Source organism: Cervus elaphus, chromosome 25, assembly GCF_910594005.1.
Source record: "Cervus elaphus chromosome 25, mCerEla1.1, whole genome shotgun sequence".
In the NCBI taxonomy this organism is placed as follows: Eukaryota; Metazoa; Chordata; class Mammalia; order Artiodactyla; family Cervidae; genus Cervus; species Cervus elaphus.
Genome location: NC_057839.1, coordinates 25883459 through 25904605, shown reverse-complemented (window position 1 = coordinate 25904605; position 21147 = coordinate 25883459). Strand labels below are relative to the sequence as shown.

Sequence of the window (21147 nt, the reverse complement as noted above, 5' to 3'; positions counted from 1 at the left end):
TTACAAGCACTGCTGATTCAATTGCAAGCCTGCGTCCCAAGCAGTAGCTCTAAACTGTGGGTGCAATGGAAGAAGGTGGAGCAGAGGAGGCATACAGGTAAGAATTACTTGGGGAGATTTTTTCAAATGCACGTACAGGAGCCCCATCCTAGATCTATGGATTCAGAGAAGAGCGATGATGAGAGTGAAGATACAGAAAATGCTTGATTCTGATACCACTGTCACCCCAGCTGAGAACCAACACACATGGGATGTTTCTTGGTTGCCCAGCCATATTGCCCTGAGGCTACTGCTGCAATGGTGACCCCTGACCAGAGGACTGGGTGCTGGGCAGGAACTGGCATGGTGGGGCAAGGCAGCTGATTAAATACTGAAAGTATGTAGGAGGGTGCTAAGGGCAGGTGGGGATGACAAAAACAAGCTTTGTTCATTTCAGAGTTTTGTCAGGGCTGGCCCTGCTGCAGAGTAACTGAAGGCAAGCTTGCAAGAACAAAAACAGAGTAGTTTCCAAATCACTTCTATTTCCCCTTGATCTCAGGCACACATGTCAACCCTGAAAGTGCCAGGTGCCCTTCTCTGCCATGTGTGGCACGTGAAAACACCCAAGTGAAACCACTGTCGGAGCGCACAGAATCAGGGGGATGCTGACCGCAGTTCAGCAAGGGTCCCTTTACAGGGCTGATGGAAGTAAACAGTGGGGACGTCAACATCAGGCATCAAAAGACAGAACGGGCTGGGAGGTTTGTTCAAAGGATGCACAGTACTGCTCTCAAGGACAGAACAGATAACTCTTAGTTAATCAATCCCTTTGAATGATTTCCCTAGACAACACCTCAACAAATGTTACCAATGGTCATTCTTTCACCTTAGTCTCAGTTCTCCTCTCTTTGGGCTGTAGATTTCTGATTTCTCCGGTCATGTGTACCGATACAGACTCCCTTTCGGGATAGCGAGGTAGGGTGTCATGAGCCGCTGTTTTCAGGGTTCAGAGTAGAACTCAGGGTCGCCTGGAATTACTCTGCTTCAGAGGATTTGGAAGGAAGAAGAGACTCATGGTCCAAAAGACTCTGAAGGGACTTCCTAGTAGTTCTTTGAAGAATTATCATGGAACACAGTGAGCCCTCAGCAAGCACTGCTGGAGAGAGTGAGGTATGTATATATGTGTATGTGTGTGTGTAACAGCTAAGGTGGGCACTGCCTGATATTCTGTAACTCCTCACCCTCTTTACCTTGGCAGGATTTCTTCTCAGCAACTAATGTACCCAAATACTCCAAAGTGCCGTCTGCTGTTGCCCCTCTGGGTATGGATGGAGGGAGGATGGCAGCATGCATATATCTTGCTTGCTCTGTCATACATATAAGTGAAGTGAAAGTCACTCAGTCGTGTCCAACTCATTGCAACCCCATGGACTATATAGTTCATGGAATTCTCCAGGCCAGAATACTGGAGTGGGTAGCCTTTCCCTTCTCCAGGGGATCTTCCCAACCCAGGGATCGAACCCAGACCCTGCATTGCAGGCAGATCCTTTATCAGCTGAGCCGCAAGGGAAGTCCATCACATATATAAAGCCCACATTGATGCTGGGACTGTGCCTTACAGGTCTGACTTACTCAGAACTGTTAACATTGCTTTACACCATTTACACTTGAGACAAGCCCACTGGCTAATTTCTCACCTGGACTGCCCAGTGGAGAGCTGTTTTGAAGTCTTTGTCCACAAGGGTGGGGTCTGCCCCCTTCTTCAGCAGCATTTGGGTGTGTTGAGGCCGGTTGTGGAAAGCTGCCCAGTGGAGTGCTGTCATCCCCTGCAAAACCACAGTCAGAGGGACCGAGATGAGCACAGGCTATTGGGAAGGAGAGCGGAGAACACACTTTCTCCCCATGCCCGAAGGCATCACCAGATGCATTGGTTGCTGACTGTCAGTTCACTTGTTCCTTGAATCATTCATTCAATGGTTACTCCTTGGCTTCCTACCTGATGCCAGGCAAACAGATGTCAAGGATATGATAGGGAATAAGATCAATGAGATCCATGTCCTCGTGGGAACTCCACTGTGGTAGAGGAAGATAATAAATGCACACAAGCAAGCCAAAGGATTTTCAGGACTGTTGAATGCAAAAAATAATGCACCTGGGGTGCCATGACAGCATAACCACCCGGGAGGTAGGGACTGTTCTACATGGGCCTCTGGGAGCCGAGGTAACCTGAAGGTAGAGACCAGCGAGCAACAAGTCACAGAGGCAGACACTTGTGATCAGAGTATGCTGGGATGCCATCTCCCACCACCAGACCAGAGCACTGTCTGTTTACTAAAGTATCCCCAGAGACTGACCCAGGCTAGATGAAAAGCAGTTGAATGAATGAATGAAGAGGGAGAGGAGGAGAGCCATGCAAGATGCAGTTGGAGAAAGAGGCAGGGCTGATCCTTGGAGTGTGGGATGGGGAATACCCTGTATAAGGCATTTGGATTTTATTCTGAAGTCAGTAGAAAGACAGTGAAGGATTTTAAGCAGGTGTTGACATGACCTGATTTACACTGTTTAGAAGAAATCACTTGGTGGCAGCCTGGAAATCAGATCCGGATGAGCCAATCTGGTGAATTCCACCTTCTCTCCTAGCTTAAGGTCACATGTTAGGTACGGTTTCATAATAAAATGAACTTCTGCTGGGAAACATTTGCCAAAAAGAACCAGTAGTATTTGAGAGTGGACTATGAAAAGATGGCCTCTTCTCTTTGCATATATCTCACAATTACATGAAATATGTCTAAAATGATTCTAGATTAAGATGCCTGGTAAAGGGAGTGAAGGAAGTGGACAGCTTTCTCTTTTTTGCAGTTGTCTCTGCATATAACACAGTGTTACCACCTTGGCCTTCTCTGCTCATCCAAGATGAGCTGAATGCAGGAGATGGGCTACAGCCTAGCTGGGAGGGCAGAGCTATTATTATTCCAGATAATACATTAATCATATTCCAGATAATACATTCCCTGGCGAATTGAATGGCAACCCACTCCAGTATTCTTGCCTGGAGAATCCCATGGACAGAGGAGCCTGGCAGGTCCCTGGGATCACAAAGAGTCGGACATGACTGAGCGACTGACAGACACACAGATAATACATGGATATGTATTGATCTAGAGAGCTTTATGAGTTCTTCTGTATATTATCTCAATCCTCCAAATAACCTTTTGGATTAAATATTGTGGTGAAGTCTGTGGTGCTCACCAAATTCTATTTCCTCTTCCTCCAGGGCACATACTGAGTCTACATTCCCCAATTTCCCGGCAGATAGGTGTGGCCATGAGATTGAGTCCTGACCATTGCCGTGTGAATAGAAAGAACGGAAGAATGGAAGCCCCCACTCCTCCAAGGCCTGCCTAGAAAATAAAAAGTGTGTAGTCTTTTATATATTTTCTCTTTCCTCACCTGACAACTGAATAGAGGGGAGGATAAGTCTCAAGAAGATGTTGGAATCGTGTGATTAAAAAGTCCAGGACCCTGGTTGATGAGACAGGACAGGGTCAGCTCATCAACCAGCAATGAACAATGAAGCAAGCAGGAAAAAGCTTTTATTATGTCAGGCACTGAGGTTTTGAGTTTTTGCTATAGCAGTTGGTCAGCTCTGAAAGGTGTCACTGTCCTTCCCATTTTATGGAGGAAGTTGAGTTCTAAGGAAGTTCTCAAGCCTGTGACTGAGCACAAAACTGAATGTAGGGTTTGAGGTTTGCGGCGCAGTGGGATTAGAATGTAAGTCCCCTTGACCAGTTCCACATTCTACATCATTAAACTATGGTCTGCTTTCAAGTTTCAAGTGTCATAAAACACTGAGTCTCCAGATACTCTTAAAGATATTTCAAGAAATTGGTTCCATATGGAAAATAATGACCATCTAACAACAGTGGAACTTCTTGTTCTTATTCCTGCAGCTGAATATTTACTTGAGGTTCAGAATAGCTCAAAGCATTTCAGTGGGTCCTCTTTATTTTTAATTTGGCCCACTGGAATTAGAAATCTGGACTCCAGGGAATCAGATTCTTTTTATTGTGCAGTGATTACCCCTTTCCCAGAGCTGAGTACCATTTGCTTTAGAATCATTGGCTTCATTATGAAGTGCCACCAGCCCCAGGACTACAGACATCAGAGACAATTCTGAGTTACTGGAGTATAAGCTCATGAAGGCAGGGCCTTTTTCCGCCCGAGTCCCTGGAACCTAGAACGGTGCCAGGCACATTGTGAATGCTAAGCAAAAGCTTGTTAAATGGATGAGTGACTTTTTATGCTTCTGGATGGAATTTTTTGCTTTTGTAAAATTTGGCTTTGCTTTCTAAAATCATTCACACAAGAAAGACAGAACATGACTTCTTTACAGAAAATGAACTTGTCTGCTATGATCATTGTTATCAACTGTTCAGTTGAAACCTGTTGAAACCGGTTAGAATTCTTGATGAGTCCTCCAAATGAGGTAGATGGCAATCACTATATGCAGAGAGATTGATTTAGCCAGGTGAGACTTCAGCATGAAATTGTGAATTAATTTAATTCTTGTTAGGACACTGTTAATCCTTGTCTCCTAAATAGTTTCTAGACTTTAGGTGTTTTTCTCTTAAAGCAACCACCACTCCTCCTTAACTCCCTGTTGAAAAACCAAACAACAACAACAAAAATGAAAACAAAAAAAAAACTCAGCTCATGCATGTTTTGATAAACAGTGCGAAGGGCCACTACTATTTTTCATATACCTACTTGGTGCCAAGAACTTCATTCACTTCCTTGAATCTTTACAACAATCCTGAGAGATAGGTATTTTTAGACTCATTTTACAGGTGAGGAAACTGAAACACAAGTTAAATGATTTCCCTAAGGTCACTGACTGGGTATAAGACAAGTTGGGATTCAAATTGGGGTCCCTTCCACTCTGGAGGAAATTGTTTGTTCCACACATCAAGCTACAAGATTTCATTTTGGAAATGAGTTCAGATACTGGAAAATTTTTTTCTTTGTGATTTTAGCTGGATTTGGGATCTTCTCACTTTCTAGAATGGTGATTCTCAAGCATAAGGGTTGCCACTCTGTATTATTATTTGTTTCATTTGGCATCACTTCTAGTTTTCTTCTGAAAGTGCAGCTGGCAAATATTTAGTTTAGTAAGCTATTGAAATATATATATAATCCCTCCCACCCATCCTCTACCTTGGAATTTGGGATCAGTGTTATAAATCACTGTTGATCCTCTGAGTGGCCCCAAATCAAGACTTGAATTACTCAATTAGTCTCTAAATAATAATACATTATAATATATAATATAAATATGTTGTATTTTTATATTACAATACAAACAGGCTTCAAACATTCAGTCAAGTCAAGAGAAATTTCCTGTTGCTATTTTTTTCAGTTGGGCTAATGGGAAATAAAAATACACCCTCTTAGAGTTAGTAATATGAAAACCAAAACTTTCAAAATCAGCTCAAATGCAACTCTTTGTATTGCACAACACACTTTGTTCAGGAACTGTTTCCTACAACTGCATCCTCCTTCTTTCAGCTTTTTTAACACTGCTAGCACATTGTAGTTGTGTTAAGACTGGTGGCCATTTAAGGGGCAGACTTCCAATTTGGCAATTGGCGTCTGTCCTGAGCTGTGATAAGAATTAAGATTAAGCTGTGATGCACTTTAATGGCAGAGGCTGTGGCTTATTCACTATGATATGCCCAAGCACATGGTATGTATTTGAGAAATGTTCGCAGGAAGAGTTAATCAGTGAATCGCAGGCTATCCAGGTTCCCTTGGATTCACAGGGAGTATAAAACACCAGAGTCTGTTGAATGAAAGCCAGCCACCTGTGTCTAAACTGTGATGCCCCTCATTGAGGACCCAACTGGGCCTTCAAAGAATCTGAGAGCTAAAAATCTAGGAGTCTCTGGAAGATATGTTGCAACACACACCCAGATGGTCCTGGTGACAGTAGGATTCTACTCCTTTGAAAAAGAGGCTATGTTGGCTTTGAGTGAAGAGTAACTCACACTCATTTAAGAACATAGCTCTCTAGAAAGTTTTGGAGGGAGAGGTTAAGTTTTGGAGGGAGAGGTTAAGTTTTGGTTGACTTAGGAGCCATTTCGAGATTGTTGATAGAAACAGCTGTGTGTGATAGCTGTTGTGTGCATGGCAAGCTGGCTTTGGAACACACTCTGGTGCACATGAGTAATTCTGTGCCTTGGGCCTGTGCCACCAACATTTCAGTTAAGGGCTTTCAAGTCCTATCGTCTTCTCAGAACTTTTTTCTTTTTTTCCAAAACCACTGTAACTTTTGTGCTTTATGAAGCAGAAATCTGATTCAGTGTTTAGTTGTTTTCTGTTTCAGAACTGCACTTTTAGACCAGCTCTTGCAGATGCTGAAAGGCATAGAGAGAAACGTGTGATGTGGCTGGGTGCTTTGGTTCATCCCGCATCTTGGTGCACCGGGGGATAGAATTCTAGCAGGTGTTTGCGAGATCAGCAAAACAATTCTAGGTCATCTGAAGGATCTAGAAGTTCACAGAAGTCCAGTTTGGCTCTCTTTGACATTTTTATATTCACATATTATTAATTTTGTGACTACCGCTCACAAATGTCACAGAGGGACTTCTGTGTAGAAAAAACTAGAATAAAGGATATAATTTAAAAGTCTAAAAGAACTTCTAAAACAAGATAAGAAATTCAGTAATGAAAGCCATTTTCTTCAAATTTATGTGGGTAAAAACTTACAATTATAGATCACAAAGGATAGTAAGGCATTAGCAAAAAGAGCTTGCATGTAAATATTGCAAATTTGTTCTTTAAAATATTTTGGTATCTGTTTTTCAATACAATTTTTTGTAATGCTATGTATTTTATATTATGTAACTTCAAACATTTTTCCAAGAAGGGATCCACAGCCTTCTCCAGTATACCAGATGTGTCCATGTCATGAAAATGGACAAGGACTCCTGCCCTAAAAGCTACAATACATATTTGAAGCTCTCAAACGATATAAAATCTTATTTTTTTGAGAGTATATTTGGAAATAATTAAAAGTCACAGGGAGTAAAATCTGGTAAATAAAATGAGTCACTCATGGGTTGGGTCAACACAACAAAGAGGGGAAGGACAATAAAGAGGGGAAGGACAATAAAATAAAATCATATGCCTTTTTCTTAAATTTAATAAGTTAATTCTTTATCTAAATATATATTTTAGGGAGGCTCTACTATGTGTAAGTTACTGAACTAGATTCTAGGGATATAACGATAAAAAATACATGGTCTGCCTCTAGGACCTAACGGCAAAGGAGGATCTGAGGAGAGACGGAAGTGAGAGCTCCTGAGTAGCACTGACTCTATTTGTTAAGGTGTTCATTTTTAGAATACAAATTCTGGTGCATTAAATTTTTTTGACTTTATTATTTTACCTCCTGCCAGCTGTAGAGACAAAGATTTCTAAAATCAGGGACTGTTTCTATTGATTTTGCCTTTTTTAATGCACAGTCCCTGCTTGTGCTTGTATCCTGGGAATGTTGTAAGTAGATTTTACTGCTAAGAATTATATCCAAAGATTCACGTCTATTTTTGCAACTTGGATTTATTTTCTGCGAGTGCTTGTTGTAATGGAAGTTTGAATTGTCAGGCCACTCACAAAAATCTACTTATATCAGAATGTACATTAATGTAGGACCAACTATCTATTTTAAATACCATGCATAACAGTGGTTTTCTGGATAAATGCACTCAAAATTCTAATGCAGATGCCAATATTTTATAGTCCCTCTTCATGGGGTGCTCTTCCTGTCAGAGCTAAAACGAAAGCAGGAGAGTTAGATTCCAGGAATTTAGCAACTTAATTCTCTGTGGCTGCAATAGACAAGCCCCTCTCTTTGTCAGAGATTCCCCTGAGGTCCCAAAGAACAAAGACACAAAGGACAATCTGACCATCTGACCCATGGTGACTTTCCCACAGTGTTAAATCCTGCAGTGTGGATAGCTTCCAAACAAGTCACTTTATAATTAAGCAGTGTGGTTAATGAAACAAGAAAAACAAATAGATCATTGGAATGAGAACTCATAAATGAAACCACATATTAAAAAAAAAAATCTTGTAACAAACTAAAAGAAAATTTAGCACGATGTAGTTAATGTCCCTAGGGGTAGGAAAGGCCTTTAAAAAGGATACCAAAAACAAAACAATAATGGACAAGAATGATCATCTTGATTATATCATATTTTAAAATTTCTGTAGAGGAAAAGACATCACAAACAGTTCTAAAATAAAGAACAGACTTTGAAAAAACATTTGCAATTCAATAGCAGACAAAGGATTGGTCAGAATATAAAATAAACCTATGGGAGTTCCTATGGGAACTTCCTTGGCAGTCCAAAGGTTAAGACTCTGTGCTTCCACTGCAGAGGATACAGGTTTGATCCCTAGTCGGGAAACTAAGATCCTGAAAACCATGTCTTGTGGTCAAAAAAAGAAAAACCTCCTATGAATATGTAAGAAAAGGTGAATGGACAAAGGATCTAAATAAATAGGCAATTCACAGAAGATCTAAAAATGAGCACTCTACCTATGAAGTTATGCTCATTTTCACTGGCTATTAGGGAAATGCAAATTAAAACAATAATAAGAAAATCCAACAACAGGAAAACAGTGATAAGCACGTTTTACACTATGAGTGGAGCTATAAATTGATGCAGTTGTTCTGAAGAACAACCACGCATGCATACTAAAAATTAAAATAGGGAACCCTCATACACTGTTGGTGGGAATGTAAATTGGTGCAGCTACTACAGAAAACAGTATGGAGGGTCTTTAAAAAACTAATAATAGAACTACCATATGATCCAGTAGTTCCATTCCTGGGTATATATATCCAGAAAAAATGAAAACACTTATTTGAAATGACACATGCACCCCAATGTTCATAGCAGCATTTTTTTACAATAGTCAAGACACAGAAGCAACTGAGTTCCCATCAATAGATGACTGGATTAAGAAGATGTGGTAATACATACAAAAGATTGAGAAAGTATATATATACATACTATATATACACAAAAGAACAATTACCTGCGGGCTAAGGTGGTAGGGTAGAAGTAATCAAGGACTTCTAGTATTACTTGTAATATTTAACTTTTTAAGAAGCAAATGTGTTCATGTATTACTTATTCAAGTAAAAACTAGTAGTACAAAAAATATTTCAAGTTACTGAGCTCAGAACAGGATAGCCTCTAGAGTGATAGTCATCTCTGATATAAAGTGGTACATATTATGTTTTGTTTTACATGAGCAGTTAGAGGATGGCTGCAGAAAACATTTTTTTTTCTTCTTCTCTCCCTCTCTCTATTCTTTAGTTTCAGTTAACAACCTGTCTCAATTAAGTTAGATTTCTGTTAATTGATCATTTAATCTTTAAGCATTATTGTGACAAGCTTGGGAATCCTTTAGTTATTCTTGGAAAATAATTTTATTCCAACTCCATACGGGATATGTCTTGCTCTTCCCTCTTGTCATCAGGAAGCCATAATGCTTCGCCAGCACTAGCTTACCTTTTCCCTGATTTCTTTTGCCTTTGCTGTTTTGCTTCCTGTTATTTAACAGATGTAGGGTGTGTGTGTTTTAACTGTTACTCCTTCATATATAATGGAGACTGTACTTGGAACTCACTGGAAAAGTGATTATGGGGTTGGGGTGGGGGTGGGGCCAAAGGTGATTGCTTATTCAGAACACTGAGAAGCCAAATCCAGGAACTCTACCAAGGTAATAAATGGAAAGGAAAGCCTGGGCTGTGTTCTTTCCATTTCAGAGCTATCCTTATTTCCCAACGGCAAAGAACAAATTAGCCCTTGCAAATTTATATGGATTGGCTCACACCAGCAATATATATGGGCTTCCCTGGTGGCTCAGATAATAAACAATCTTCCTGCAATGCTGGAGACCCACGTTTGATCCCTGGGTTGGGAAGATCCCCTAGAGAAGGGAGTGGCAACCCACTCCAGTATTCTTGCCTGGAGAATTCCATAGACAGCAGAGCCTGGAGGGCTACAGTCCATGGGGCCATAAACAGTCAGACATGACTGAGTGACTAACATGCACACACAACATATATGAAAGAAAAACACAGGCAAGCATTAGTAGTTGGATTCAGATGGATTTCAGACATGCTGTGATATGGTGTGAAGAGGAAGCTATGACGCTGAAGGCAAGTGTCCTTGTTGAGGCACCTGCTCAAAAAAGTCAATAGGTCCAATGCTGGTATAAGACCAAGAGGAGTCTTGTCTGAGAGGTTGCTTTGCACAAAAAGGAACTACAGACTTTTCTAATATTAACCACATATTGCCTGAAAAGTGTTAAAACTACCACTGTTAGAAAGATCTCTGACTACTTTCATTCTCACTACCAGCCAGGGGCCTCCCAGGGTGGGGAAAAATAGGAAACTGTCACTTTGCTAGGGGATGTTTGGCTCCACTGAGTTGGGGGCAGAGTTGGATGTCTGTAAGAGAAATTTAACTTTAGGGTGTAAATGACTGAATTTGCCCCCTTTTATTTAATAAGTCCCAGTGTGGGGTGGGGGTGAAGGAAAAAGCTGAAGGTGTAAGAAGTGGTTGGCAAGTTGCCCAAAGTCTAGAAGTTCTTAATCAGCTGACACGGACTGCAAGCCCCCAGGCTCCCTGCTTTCACACGAAGGGCACTTTCTCATCTCTGGTTCTCGTTTTTAAAGCAGAAGTTTAAAACAGTGCAATATTCTCTTACATGGGGTTTTGCTTTAAACAAAATGAGGGGTAGGTGAAAGCAGCATTTGACCACCGAGTCAGAGAGGTGTCTGACCTCAGAGCCAGACTGTGAAGTAGGGACTTTTTGATGTGGTCATTAATGCCAAGCCAGTTGGAAGGAGGCCTTTGATCCAAAGGCTCAAGGAAGACGAGAGGTGAGCCCGAGAGAAATATGGAGTAGGGGCCCAGCCCCTGTTAGGGGCTTCCTCCCACTCTGTCTATGGCCAGTCGGCCTCCTTGAAATCAGAGTTATTTTACATCTTGAGGCATATACATTTTCAATACTATCGGGCCTTCTTAAAATTATCTGACACTCTTAGTGAAGTCAAATTAAGTTTACATTTAAAAAATTCCATTAAAGATCAGGTATTTAAATCCATTTTAAGAAGCTGGTTGAAGAAATTAACCTGGCTAATAAAAACCAGACTTGGTTTTTTAAAAAGAGTTAAATAGATACAAGCCCCTCAATGGCTCTGGGGCAGCTCTGCCTGGTCTGATCCACCCTCCCTCAGGAACTTTGTTGAGTGTTGCTCTGTCTTTTTGGACACCTGGCAGAGGCTTGCCTTGCAAGGTAAAGGCAACAGCAGTTGTGATCACTGGCATTAATAGTGTGGCCTCTGGAGCAGGGAGCCTAGAATTACTATCTATCTGTCGTCTTCCACTCAAAGAAAGAGCATCAGCAGCCATCGAAATTTTTGGTTCTCGAGAAGACAGGAAAGAGCAATATTTATTTCTCAATGTCCAAAGGGAAATTACAAAATCTCAGTGGTAGATAAATGCTTAAATACTTAATGCAATAAATCCTACCCGATTAAAAGCTATCCGCAGCCACAGTGGGATAAATTTTTGCCTGAGAATTAATAATAGAGACACGGGCTTCCCTCTCAGGGTAGGAACACAAAACTGCTCCATCCCTTCCTTGCCTCTTTAAGAGCGGGAGCTCTGTGGTTCAGAAAACCCTTTTTCCTACTCTAACCTGCACAATGTCCAGCTATTCCTTGTGAGGGCAGGCTCACCTCATTGTCCTGGTGATTAATCTCGTTGAGGTTTGACTGTTGCACCAGGACTGTTAGGAGCCTGTAAAGAAAAACAGGAGAAGTAGCTTTAAAGAACAGAACCTGTATGAGAACATGACATTAGAAATACAGTCTGCTGAAGGCCTTCAAATGACCAGATGCCCTTTGCATTTCCTAGGGGAGAGATCTATGGGAAAGAAGCCAGGATGATAGGTAAGAAGGCCCAGGAAGGCAGGTAGGAGGAAGACCTCTGTCTCTTCTCTCCCTCCTCCCTATCTTAGTGCTTCTGAAGGGTGAAAGGGAATGCAGAAAGCAAAACCTCAGGCTTATTTTATTCACCAGACCTGTATCCCTTTGTGTTCACTCTAAGAAGCAAAGTTCTCTAGTGCTTATTCTTTATTCATTTTGCATAAACTTCGAGTGCTTTCAAATTGCTTCACCACTTGGAACATGTGTCATACCTTCTAAATGCACAGGTTATACAGTTTTGCTTATTCTTTCTAAAGTACAAAATATCTGAGCATGCAGTCGCAGTTATCAGTGTGAAACAACAGCTGATGATTCCCAAGTTCAAGTTCTTATCCCACTTGGGCCACATACTTGGTTGACTGAGGTCAACACTCCATCTGTGGAAGAGATGCAATTGAGTTTAGGAGCCCATACTCGGGAGCCAGACTGCCTGGGTTCACATTCCAGTTCTGACACTGACCAATTCTGTGACCACAGGCAAGTAACTTAACTTCTCTGTGCTTGTGCATCCTCATCTGTAAAATGGGGGGAATGAAAGTGCTTACTTTATAGCTCAGGGTGAGGATTAAATGAGTTAATATGCAGACAGCATTTAAGGCATGCCTGGAGCACAGTGTTATTTCTAGAATACTTAACCCTGGAAATTTTAACCCAGGCTCCATCTCAGAATTCCCTGGGGAGATTTTTTAAAACCACAAATACCTGGGTTGTATATTCAAGGTTTCTGACTCAGTAGGTCTGGAGAGAAGCCTAGCTTCTACTCTTTAAATAAACTATTCAGGAAATTCTTGTAAACAATCAAATTTGGAAACTACTGAGGAAGATGCTGAATGAATTAATCAATGGATATTCATTGTCATAGAATTGTGTCCCCCGACCCCCAATTTATATGTTAAAGCTCTAACCTAGTGTGTGTGCATGCTCAACTGCCTTTTGCAACCCTATGGACTATAGCTCACCAGGCTTCCCAGTCCATGGAAGTCTCCAGGCAAGAACACTGGAGTGGGTTGCCATGCCCTCCTCCAGGGTATCTTCCTGACCCAGGGATGGAACCTGAGTCTCTTGTGTCTCTTGCATAGGCAGGCAGGTTCTTTACCACTAGCGCTACTTGGGAAGCCCCTCTAAGGCCCCCAGTGCCCTAGAATTGTGACTGTATTTGGAGATAGAGCCTTTAAAGAGGTAGTTAAAATGGGGGCTTCCCCAGTGGCTCAGATGGTAAAGAAGCCACCTGCAATGCAGGAGACCTGGGTTCAATCCTTGTGTCAGGAAGATCCTCTGCAGGAGAAAATGGGAACCCACTCCAGTATTCTTGCCTGGTGAATTCCATACAGTCCATGGGTTCAAAAGAGTCAGACACAACTGAGCAACTAACACACACACATACACACCACACACATACAAGGTAAAATGAAGGGTGATTACAGTGGGCTCGAATCCTGTTTGATTAGTGTTTCGTAAAAGAGGTTAGGACACACAGACTGACACAAAGACACACGCTCATGGTGGGCTTCCCTGGTGGCTCAGATGGTAAAGAACCTGCATGCAACGCAAGAGACCCAGGTTTGATCCCTGGGTTGGGAAGATCCCCTGGAGAAGGGAATGGCCACCCACTCCAGTATTTTTGCCTGGAGAATCCTATGGACAGAGCAGCCTGGCAGGCTCCAGTCCATAGGGTCCCAAAGAATTGGACATGACTGAGTGACTAACCCTTTCACTTCACTTTCGCAGTGGAAAGTGAAGAGAGGCAGCAAGAGGATGGTAATTGAAAGCCAAGGAGAGAGTCTCAGAGGAAACCCGGCCTATTGGCACTCTGATGTTGGCCTTCCAGTCTTCAGAGCTGTGAAAAAATAAATTTCTGTTGTTTAAGCCACCCCGCCTGTGGTACTTTGTTACGGTCACCCCAATAGCAAACTAAACTCACCAAGAAGATAAACAGTTGTCTATGTGGAAACAATTTAAAAAATTCAGAAGTTATTTTGGAAGAATTATTTGAAAAATATAATGGCTTGTCGTTCTGCTGAATCAGATTTTCACTGTTGCTCAGCTTAGGTTACACCTAAGTTCCTATGTATTAAATTGCTTAATACTGATCAGAGGGATTGATCATGCTGCATTACAAAGAGTACTTATATGGGGATAGACTTCTTCAGTGAGGGTGATATAAACAGGAAGCTTAAGTGGTGGTTGTTTTTGTTTTTTTCTTTAATTTTTACAATGTTGTGTTGGTTTCTGCTCTAAAACAATGTAAATCAGCCATAATTATACATATATTCCCTCCCTTTTGAGTCTCCTTCCCTCCCCCCATCCATCCCCCTAGGTCATCACAGAGCAATGGACTGGGCTCCTTGTATTAAATCTGGTCTTATCACTGTTTTGGGGGAGCCAGGGCAATGCTGTGATTTAAATCTGTCTTTACCACTGTATGACCTTTCTGAGCTTCTAGTTCTCACTTCGTAAAAAGGATGATAACAGTGGTGGTGGTGGTGAGAGTTAACTAGTGTAACAGGTGTAAAGCCCCTAGTATACAGATTTTAAAGGAACAGTGGCTATGACCGAAAATGGCACATTTATTTTATCCTTTCTGAATTCTAGAATTCTTCCATCAGGTGGGAAGATGCTACAAAAATAATTGCATTATGGTTAAACACTGTTTTTTATGTTTTCCTTTACAGCTTCTTTATGAGGGGAGGGTAACTGGTGTCTATCTTTCTTCTTTCTCTCTTTCTTTTTCTTTTTCTCTCTCTTCCTTTCTTCTCCCCTCCCCTGCTCTCTCTTCTCTTCCCTTCCTCTCTCTCTCTCTCTGTGTTTCATTGATGGCCATGGTCTGATGTCTAGGGCACATCTGGTGTAAGTGCTGAGTGAAGGAGAGTGGGAGGGAGCAGGGGGTCAGTGGTGTCCAGTCTGGTTATCCTTGGCTGACCCTGAGCAGACTGAGATCATCTGCAGTCAGACAGGCTTTTCTGGGGCTGCTCCAGAGCAGTGTGATCACACTGGGGGGAAAGCAAACTCTACCCAGATGGGAATGGAGGTGGGGAGATCAAGACCTCTTCTCACATCCTGGGTGAGCCTCTGAAGATCACGGGGTGAACCCTATGCTAGATATTTCTGTTTGCCTCTCAGATCCAGCCTCTGCCCTGCAGGTTCCTGCTTTGAAGGCTGACCTCCAACAATGTCATCATCCAGGTCCCCTGCCCTCTGGCTTCCATTCGGTTTGGTCAGTGGGAGAACCTGCAAGAGGAAGGAGAGGAGCCACTTCCCTTTCTGACAATGACTTTTTCCTCTACTAAAGGCCTGGGGTCCTGCCAGGTGGCCCCTCTCCTGCACTCCAATTGCAACTACAACACAGTTTCCAATAAGAGCTTCCTTCCTCACCTCTTGTGAGCTCCGGGTCAAACATTTTCCTGCGTTAGGAGGAGAGTGGGGGTGGAGATTGTCACCGGCTCTTGTTGGTTGATTTCGGATGTGTTACTCACTCAGTTGTGTCCAACTCTTTGTGACCCCATGGACTGTAGCCCGCCAGGCTCCTCTGTTCACGCAATTCTCCAGGCAAGAATATTGGAGTGGGTAGCCATTCCCTTCCCCCAGGGATCTTCCCAACCCAAGTATCGAACTCGGGTTTCCTGCATTGCAGGCAGATTCTTTATCATCTGAGTCACTAAGGAAGCTCTAATTTCAAATAGCCTTTCATTAAACTTTCTTAGTCATCCCTATTTCATGTTTTCCCTTTCATGACTCTGAGTGATATATGCAAATCTATTCTGCTTGCCTCCATTTGATTCCTAAGTCACTAAAACTCATCAATCTTAAAGCTGGTACAAATTTACAGATGAGTATTCTCTTTCTCTCTCCCATTTTATGAGAACAAATGACGCGATGCACTATATTGCTTGCTAAGGCCAGCACACGTTGCCTTGGTTATCCAGCTTGGACTAGAACCCAGATGGCTGGTTTCAGCCTGGTGCTTCTATATTGTTCTGTGCTTCAGAGGCAGTCTGCAAGAAACTTGTCCCACATCTGTCTTAATGACCAGTGGACTTGCAGACCTCTTCGTTTTGTTTTCTTAGCGCTCCTGTTATGTGCTAAGCTGACCCAGGTGTATTTATCCCATAACCCTCAAGCCCATCTATTATTATTAGCTAAAACTCTGTCCATCTCTCAGATCTCCAGCCACAGCATCAGGTCCACCCCCTCCCAGCTGTCAGGACAGCAGGTCCAGGTCCCAGCAGACAGGCAGAGTCGGGGTGATGAGAGCACAGAGGCTGGGGCCAGACTGCCTCTATGAGAACCCCTGCCCCCTCACCAATCAGCCAAACCTTGGACTCGTTAGGAAACTCTTAGTGCGTACATTTTCCTACCTGTAAAATAAATGTAACACCTCTTTTCTAAAGATCTGTTGTGACTGTAAATGAGTCAATGCCCATAAGGCTTTTAGAATGGACTTTATATACTATAATAAATTCTATATAATGATTGATTTCTTACTACAAAAAGGTCCTACCCTTATATCTTGGGGTCCCCTGATTGCCATGAGCTGATTGGTTGGCCAGGGAGAGCTCAGCTAGAAGTATCCTGGAAAGAAGGGAGGTTTGTCTCCTGGAGCTTCTCTGTTTTGCTGGCCCCTTAGGCTCACAGTCCTGAAGCTAGCTCAGCCTGAGGATGACTGGGGAAAAGGGTCCCCAAGGCTGCCATCTGCTCTCCTGTCCCTGAATCTGCCCAGTGGTAGAAGTAAGCTGCCATGAAACATCCACTGCAGATTAGGATGCATCATCTTGAAACTAGAGAGTGGGATCAAAGAAATGATTTCCTTCCTCCCTCTAGCTGCAATCAAGAGAATAAAAAGAGGCAGAGCTGCCGGCACTTGGCAGGCAAAAAAAAAAAAAAAGAAAAAAAAAAATCTGCTGGTAACCATGGAGACGATGAAAATGACTTTCAGAGAGCCCTGTGACTGCTTTCAGAGGAAATCGCTGCTTGCCTTCCAACTCTAGCATGCACAGCGTTGTACAAACACAACTGCAGGCTCTTTGCAGCTTTGTTAATGATCATGCCCCCTCTTTCACATCGGCGCCCTCTGAATGTCCTAGCCAAGGAAGCAAGAAGAGCCGTGGGGAGCTGAAAGGGAGAAAATTCAGACCTGCTGAGAAGTGGAGTATTCAAAGCAGGAAGGGGACTCACGAGATGAAACTTGTGCTCCTTTGCTTTTGTCCATCCAACTTGCCCTCGTGTTCTTAATTTTAGGTCCTTCCTCCCTGCAGGAGCTTCGATTCCCCACTGAGCTATCGCTTAGCTAAGGCTGCACATCGACTGGTTGGTTTGCTTGCGAGTTGTTTCCATCAGAGAACCAAAACCTCTCTGGAGGCAAAGGGCTAAGTGAAGTGTCCCCTTGGCTTGTTTACAAGCTGCTTCAGTTTGAGACTTCACTCTAAATAGTCTCCCGCAAGCACCTAGTGGAAGGAGTCTGTACTGTTCGGAAATCTAGGGGTGAGTAGATTTTAAAAGGAGTCTGAGTACCTGAGTACAAGTCCACAATGTGGCCAGCACATATACTTATGATTAGAGGAAAAATATACATGTATGTACACTGACAAAGGTAGAGAAGGGAGTTTCAGAGGAGCTAATGGTTGAGTTTGATGTTCACTGGGTTCTAAAATCTTGCAATGCTCTGTGTCCCAAGGTTAAAACAAATAGGAGTGTTGATCATACCCTGATGAGCTTCACAGGAAATGTGTGCTCATGTCAGTGAGTACAGGACTGTGTGTACATGTACCTGTGTGGTTGTATTTCTTGTGGACCTGTGTGTGCTAAGGTGGAAAGGCCAGGGTGAAGTCTGGTAAGTGGTGGTATCGGGGTTTCATTCTTTAGTGCTGATCAATTATACCTTTTTATTTCTATCTTCCACCATCATCATCATTAACATCCTCACCCTCATCGTCATCACTAACACTCAGGGAACACTGACAGTTGATGGTGCTCACATATTTTCTCATTTACTTCTGCCTACTTACCTAGGAGGTAAGTACTGTATTACTCCTACTTTCTAAAAAAGAAAGCTGGACCTTAATATGTTAACTTGCCCAAGATAATAGTGTCTGTAAGAGATGGAGCCAGATTCATCCTCAGCCAGTCTGACGCCTGGGCTGGCACTCCTGCCCACCCTTTACCTCCATCCAAAAAAAGGATTTTAGGTGGTTTTCAGATACATATAGTAAGGCAAGATCACAAGAAGAAACTAGGCAGAGAGAAAATGAGGGCAGGATAAAGAACACATAATTATGGTCCTATGTGCATGCCAGAGGTGAGACACAAATTGGGTTTTGAGTTTTCTAAATATATAAAGAGAGAAACCTGATCATAAGTCACAGTGTCCACACAGTAAAAATAATTCATCAGAAGAAGCACAGGAATTCCTCCTTTAGTAGAAATTTTTCTCGTGTGGTTTTTCAGAAAAGATTGTTTTTGGACACTGTAATGAACAAAATATTTCCTGACAATCAGACAATAAGGAGTTCTGTAAGGCTGTTTCTTTTTTTGTTTTGACTACATGGTGTGCAGAACTTCTTGGACCGAGGATTGAACCTGTGTCTCCTGCCCTGGAAGAGTGGAGTCTTATTTACTGGACTACCAGGGAAGTCCCGTAAGACTGTTTCGCATAAGTCCTCTTGGGGTAGACTGAGGGCTTAAGGACAAAATGTGGCCACTAAAATGAATTCAGTAGGGTCCACAGCAGTGGACTCCAGGAGCATGGCACACCCCCTGGGCAGGTTACTTATCTTCACACATGCACTAGGCAATTAGTTATCTTCTTGATGCCTTAGTTTTCTCTGTAAAATGGGGATAGAAATATTACCTATCACATAGAGGTGTGGTAAAGTTAGATGAGGTAGTACATAGAAAGTGCTCAGAATTTTGCTCAGAACATGATAAATAATCAATGCTGCTTGTCATCATCATGCTTGTTATAACCATAGACTGCTATGCTTTAATGGTCAGACAAGCTGGCCTAAAGTTGTGTCCATTTAGGAAAATTAAATAGTTGAACAGATTTAGATGACTTAATGGAAGGTCACTCTCTTCTGCATTATGATTTTAGGATTAGAAGATGCCTGTAAGGCAGACTAAGATTTTTTTCTTAGAAAGTGATTCTGAGTTCAAGCAGACACATAAATGGGCAATTGAAGCCCAAGTTCTTTGGCTCGGTTAGTTTGGCCTTGAAACATTTAATGCAGATGTTATCAAACTCTGCCACAGCCATAAGATTTCTCAATAAAACAATGATAAAGTATCTAGTTTTAAGCAAAGTAATTCCATAAGAAATCCTTTCAGTCAAGCTAGTTTTGAAATCTTCTCTAGGTAACAAAGTCAGCTGATTTGCTATATGGGTTGTACAAAACTATAGGTTGGCCCTTGTCATCTATCTCTACAAAGATTCAGTCCAAACTGCTGAGATTGCTGACTTAACCCCCTGAAAGGAGTTCAGGGTAGAGATCAGGAATGAGACACCCCGTGCTCTGGGAAAAAAACTGGCAGAACAGGCCTTCAAGGATTTAGATATTTTCAGAAGAAGGCTTTATGAGCCCAATTCTTACATCTCTTCATATCTAGAAAAGCACTAAAATCTTTCATGGTGACAACTGCTTCTTGTGACTCGCAGTAAGCTTCTACAAAAATACATAGTTAATGTAGGTACTCCCCCTTCACCAAAATCACACAGACACTGACCTTCCCCTAACCTCTTTGCAGTAGTTTCTCAGAGCTATCTGAAATGCTGTCTCCTGGGCTATAGTCCTCATTTTTCCCCAAATAAAAAATTCACAACTCTTACAGTGTATAATTTTTTTCTCTCAACAGTTGTTAAGGTTTAACCCAATTAATTTTTGGATAACATTTATCAGAAATGCTAATTTGGGTTTTGGAACATTTAATCTTACCCTTTGGGTTTTACTAGTTACAGCAGCTAGCACTACCATAATTAAAGCAGATTTTATCTTCCAGAATCAGCAAACTGTCCATCTAGGACAATAAAATGATATCATTAGTACAAAGAGAATTTTATTTTTCTGGCTTCAGCTCTTCCAAAGGTGGTGACTGGGTCATTTGGGACAGTTTCATGAGAAGGGGAAACCACAGCTCTGGGTTCTCTCAGTTACAGTGATGTAATGTAAGTCCTAGAGAGTCTAGAGGCATAATAAGAACTGGCCTAATAAATCCACAAAAGAGGAAGTATGCTCAGATTGTTTTTGAATATATTATTGCAGTGATTTCAGATGATAAGCTTACTCTATTGACCAAATTGAGGATTTTGATGCAAAGGCTTGGTTCACCCATCAGGTGCAATAGTTTAATGGCAGAGCCAGCTTCTCACCAAAATTTGTGTCCCCCTTTCTTGGATTGGAGTCATGGCCAGGATGTGGATTCTTTCTTGGTCAGGGACTATGTTCCCTAGCGCTCCTTATGGCCAAACGACTCATCCTTATTAATGGAATGTGAGCGGAAGTGAACTGTGTCATTTACAGGCTGAGATTTTAAAGAAATAAGTGAGGCTTGTCTACTCTCCTCTTACCCTATCTGTGGGCTGAACAAAAAACATTCTGTGATCCTAGGAGAGAATGAAGCCACAAGCTGGCATCTCTGAATCATCTGTGGAGGGGAGCCACCTCCCCTGCTCCCAGTCCAGGAAACCTACTAAACTTATATTATGTTAAAATGCTGGGTAAGGCTTCTATGGTGGCTCAGATGGGAAAGAATCTGCCTGTGATGTAGGAGACCCAGGTTCAATCCCTGGGTCAGGAAGATCCCCTGGAGTAGGAAATGGCAACCCACTCCAATATGCTTGCCTGGAGAATTCCAGGAACAGAGGAACCTGGTGGGCTAGAGTCCATGGAGTCGCAAATAACTGGACACAAGTGAGCCAGCAACACTTTGACTTTCACTTTCCCTGGTGGTCTAGCGGTTAAGAATCCACCTGCCAATGCAGGGGACATGGGTTCGATCTCTGGTCCAGGAACATTCCACATACCGCAGAGCAACTAAGCCCATGAGCCACAACTACTGAGCCTGTGCCCTAGAGCCTATCCTCTGAAACAAGAGAAGCCACTATGACA

At 42.3% G+C, this 21147-nt stretch overlaps 1 protein-coding gene across 4 annotated transcripts in view; it reads right to left on the bottom strand.

The window, feature by feature from the left end:
* Window positions 1-21147, bottom strand: part of ANKRD55 (ankyrin repeat domain 55) — a 189443-nt gene that overhangs the window by 37675 nt on the left and 130621 nt on the right. For all 4 annotated transcript variants that reach the window (XM_043887843.1, XM_043887846.1, XM_043887844.1 and 1 more), the window contains 2 exons: window positions 11801-11861; window positions 1677-1805 (listed from right to left, as the gene is read on the bottom strand). In XM_043887843.1, the coding sequence (XP_043743778.1) occupies window positions 1677-1805; window positions 11801-11861 (190 nt within the window). The remainder of the gene's footprint in view (window positions 1-1676; window positions 1806-11800; window positions 11862-21147) is intronic.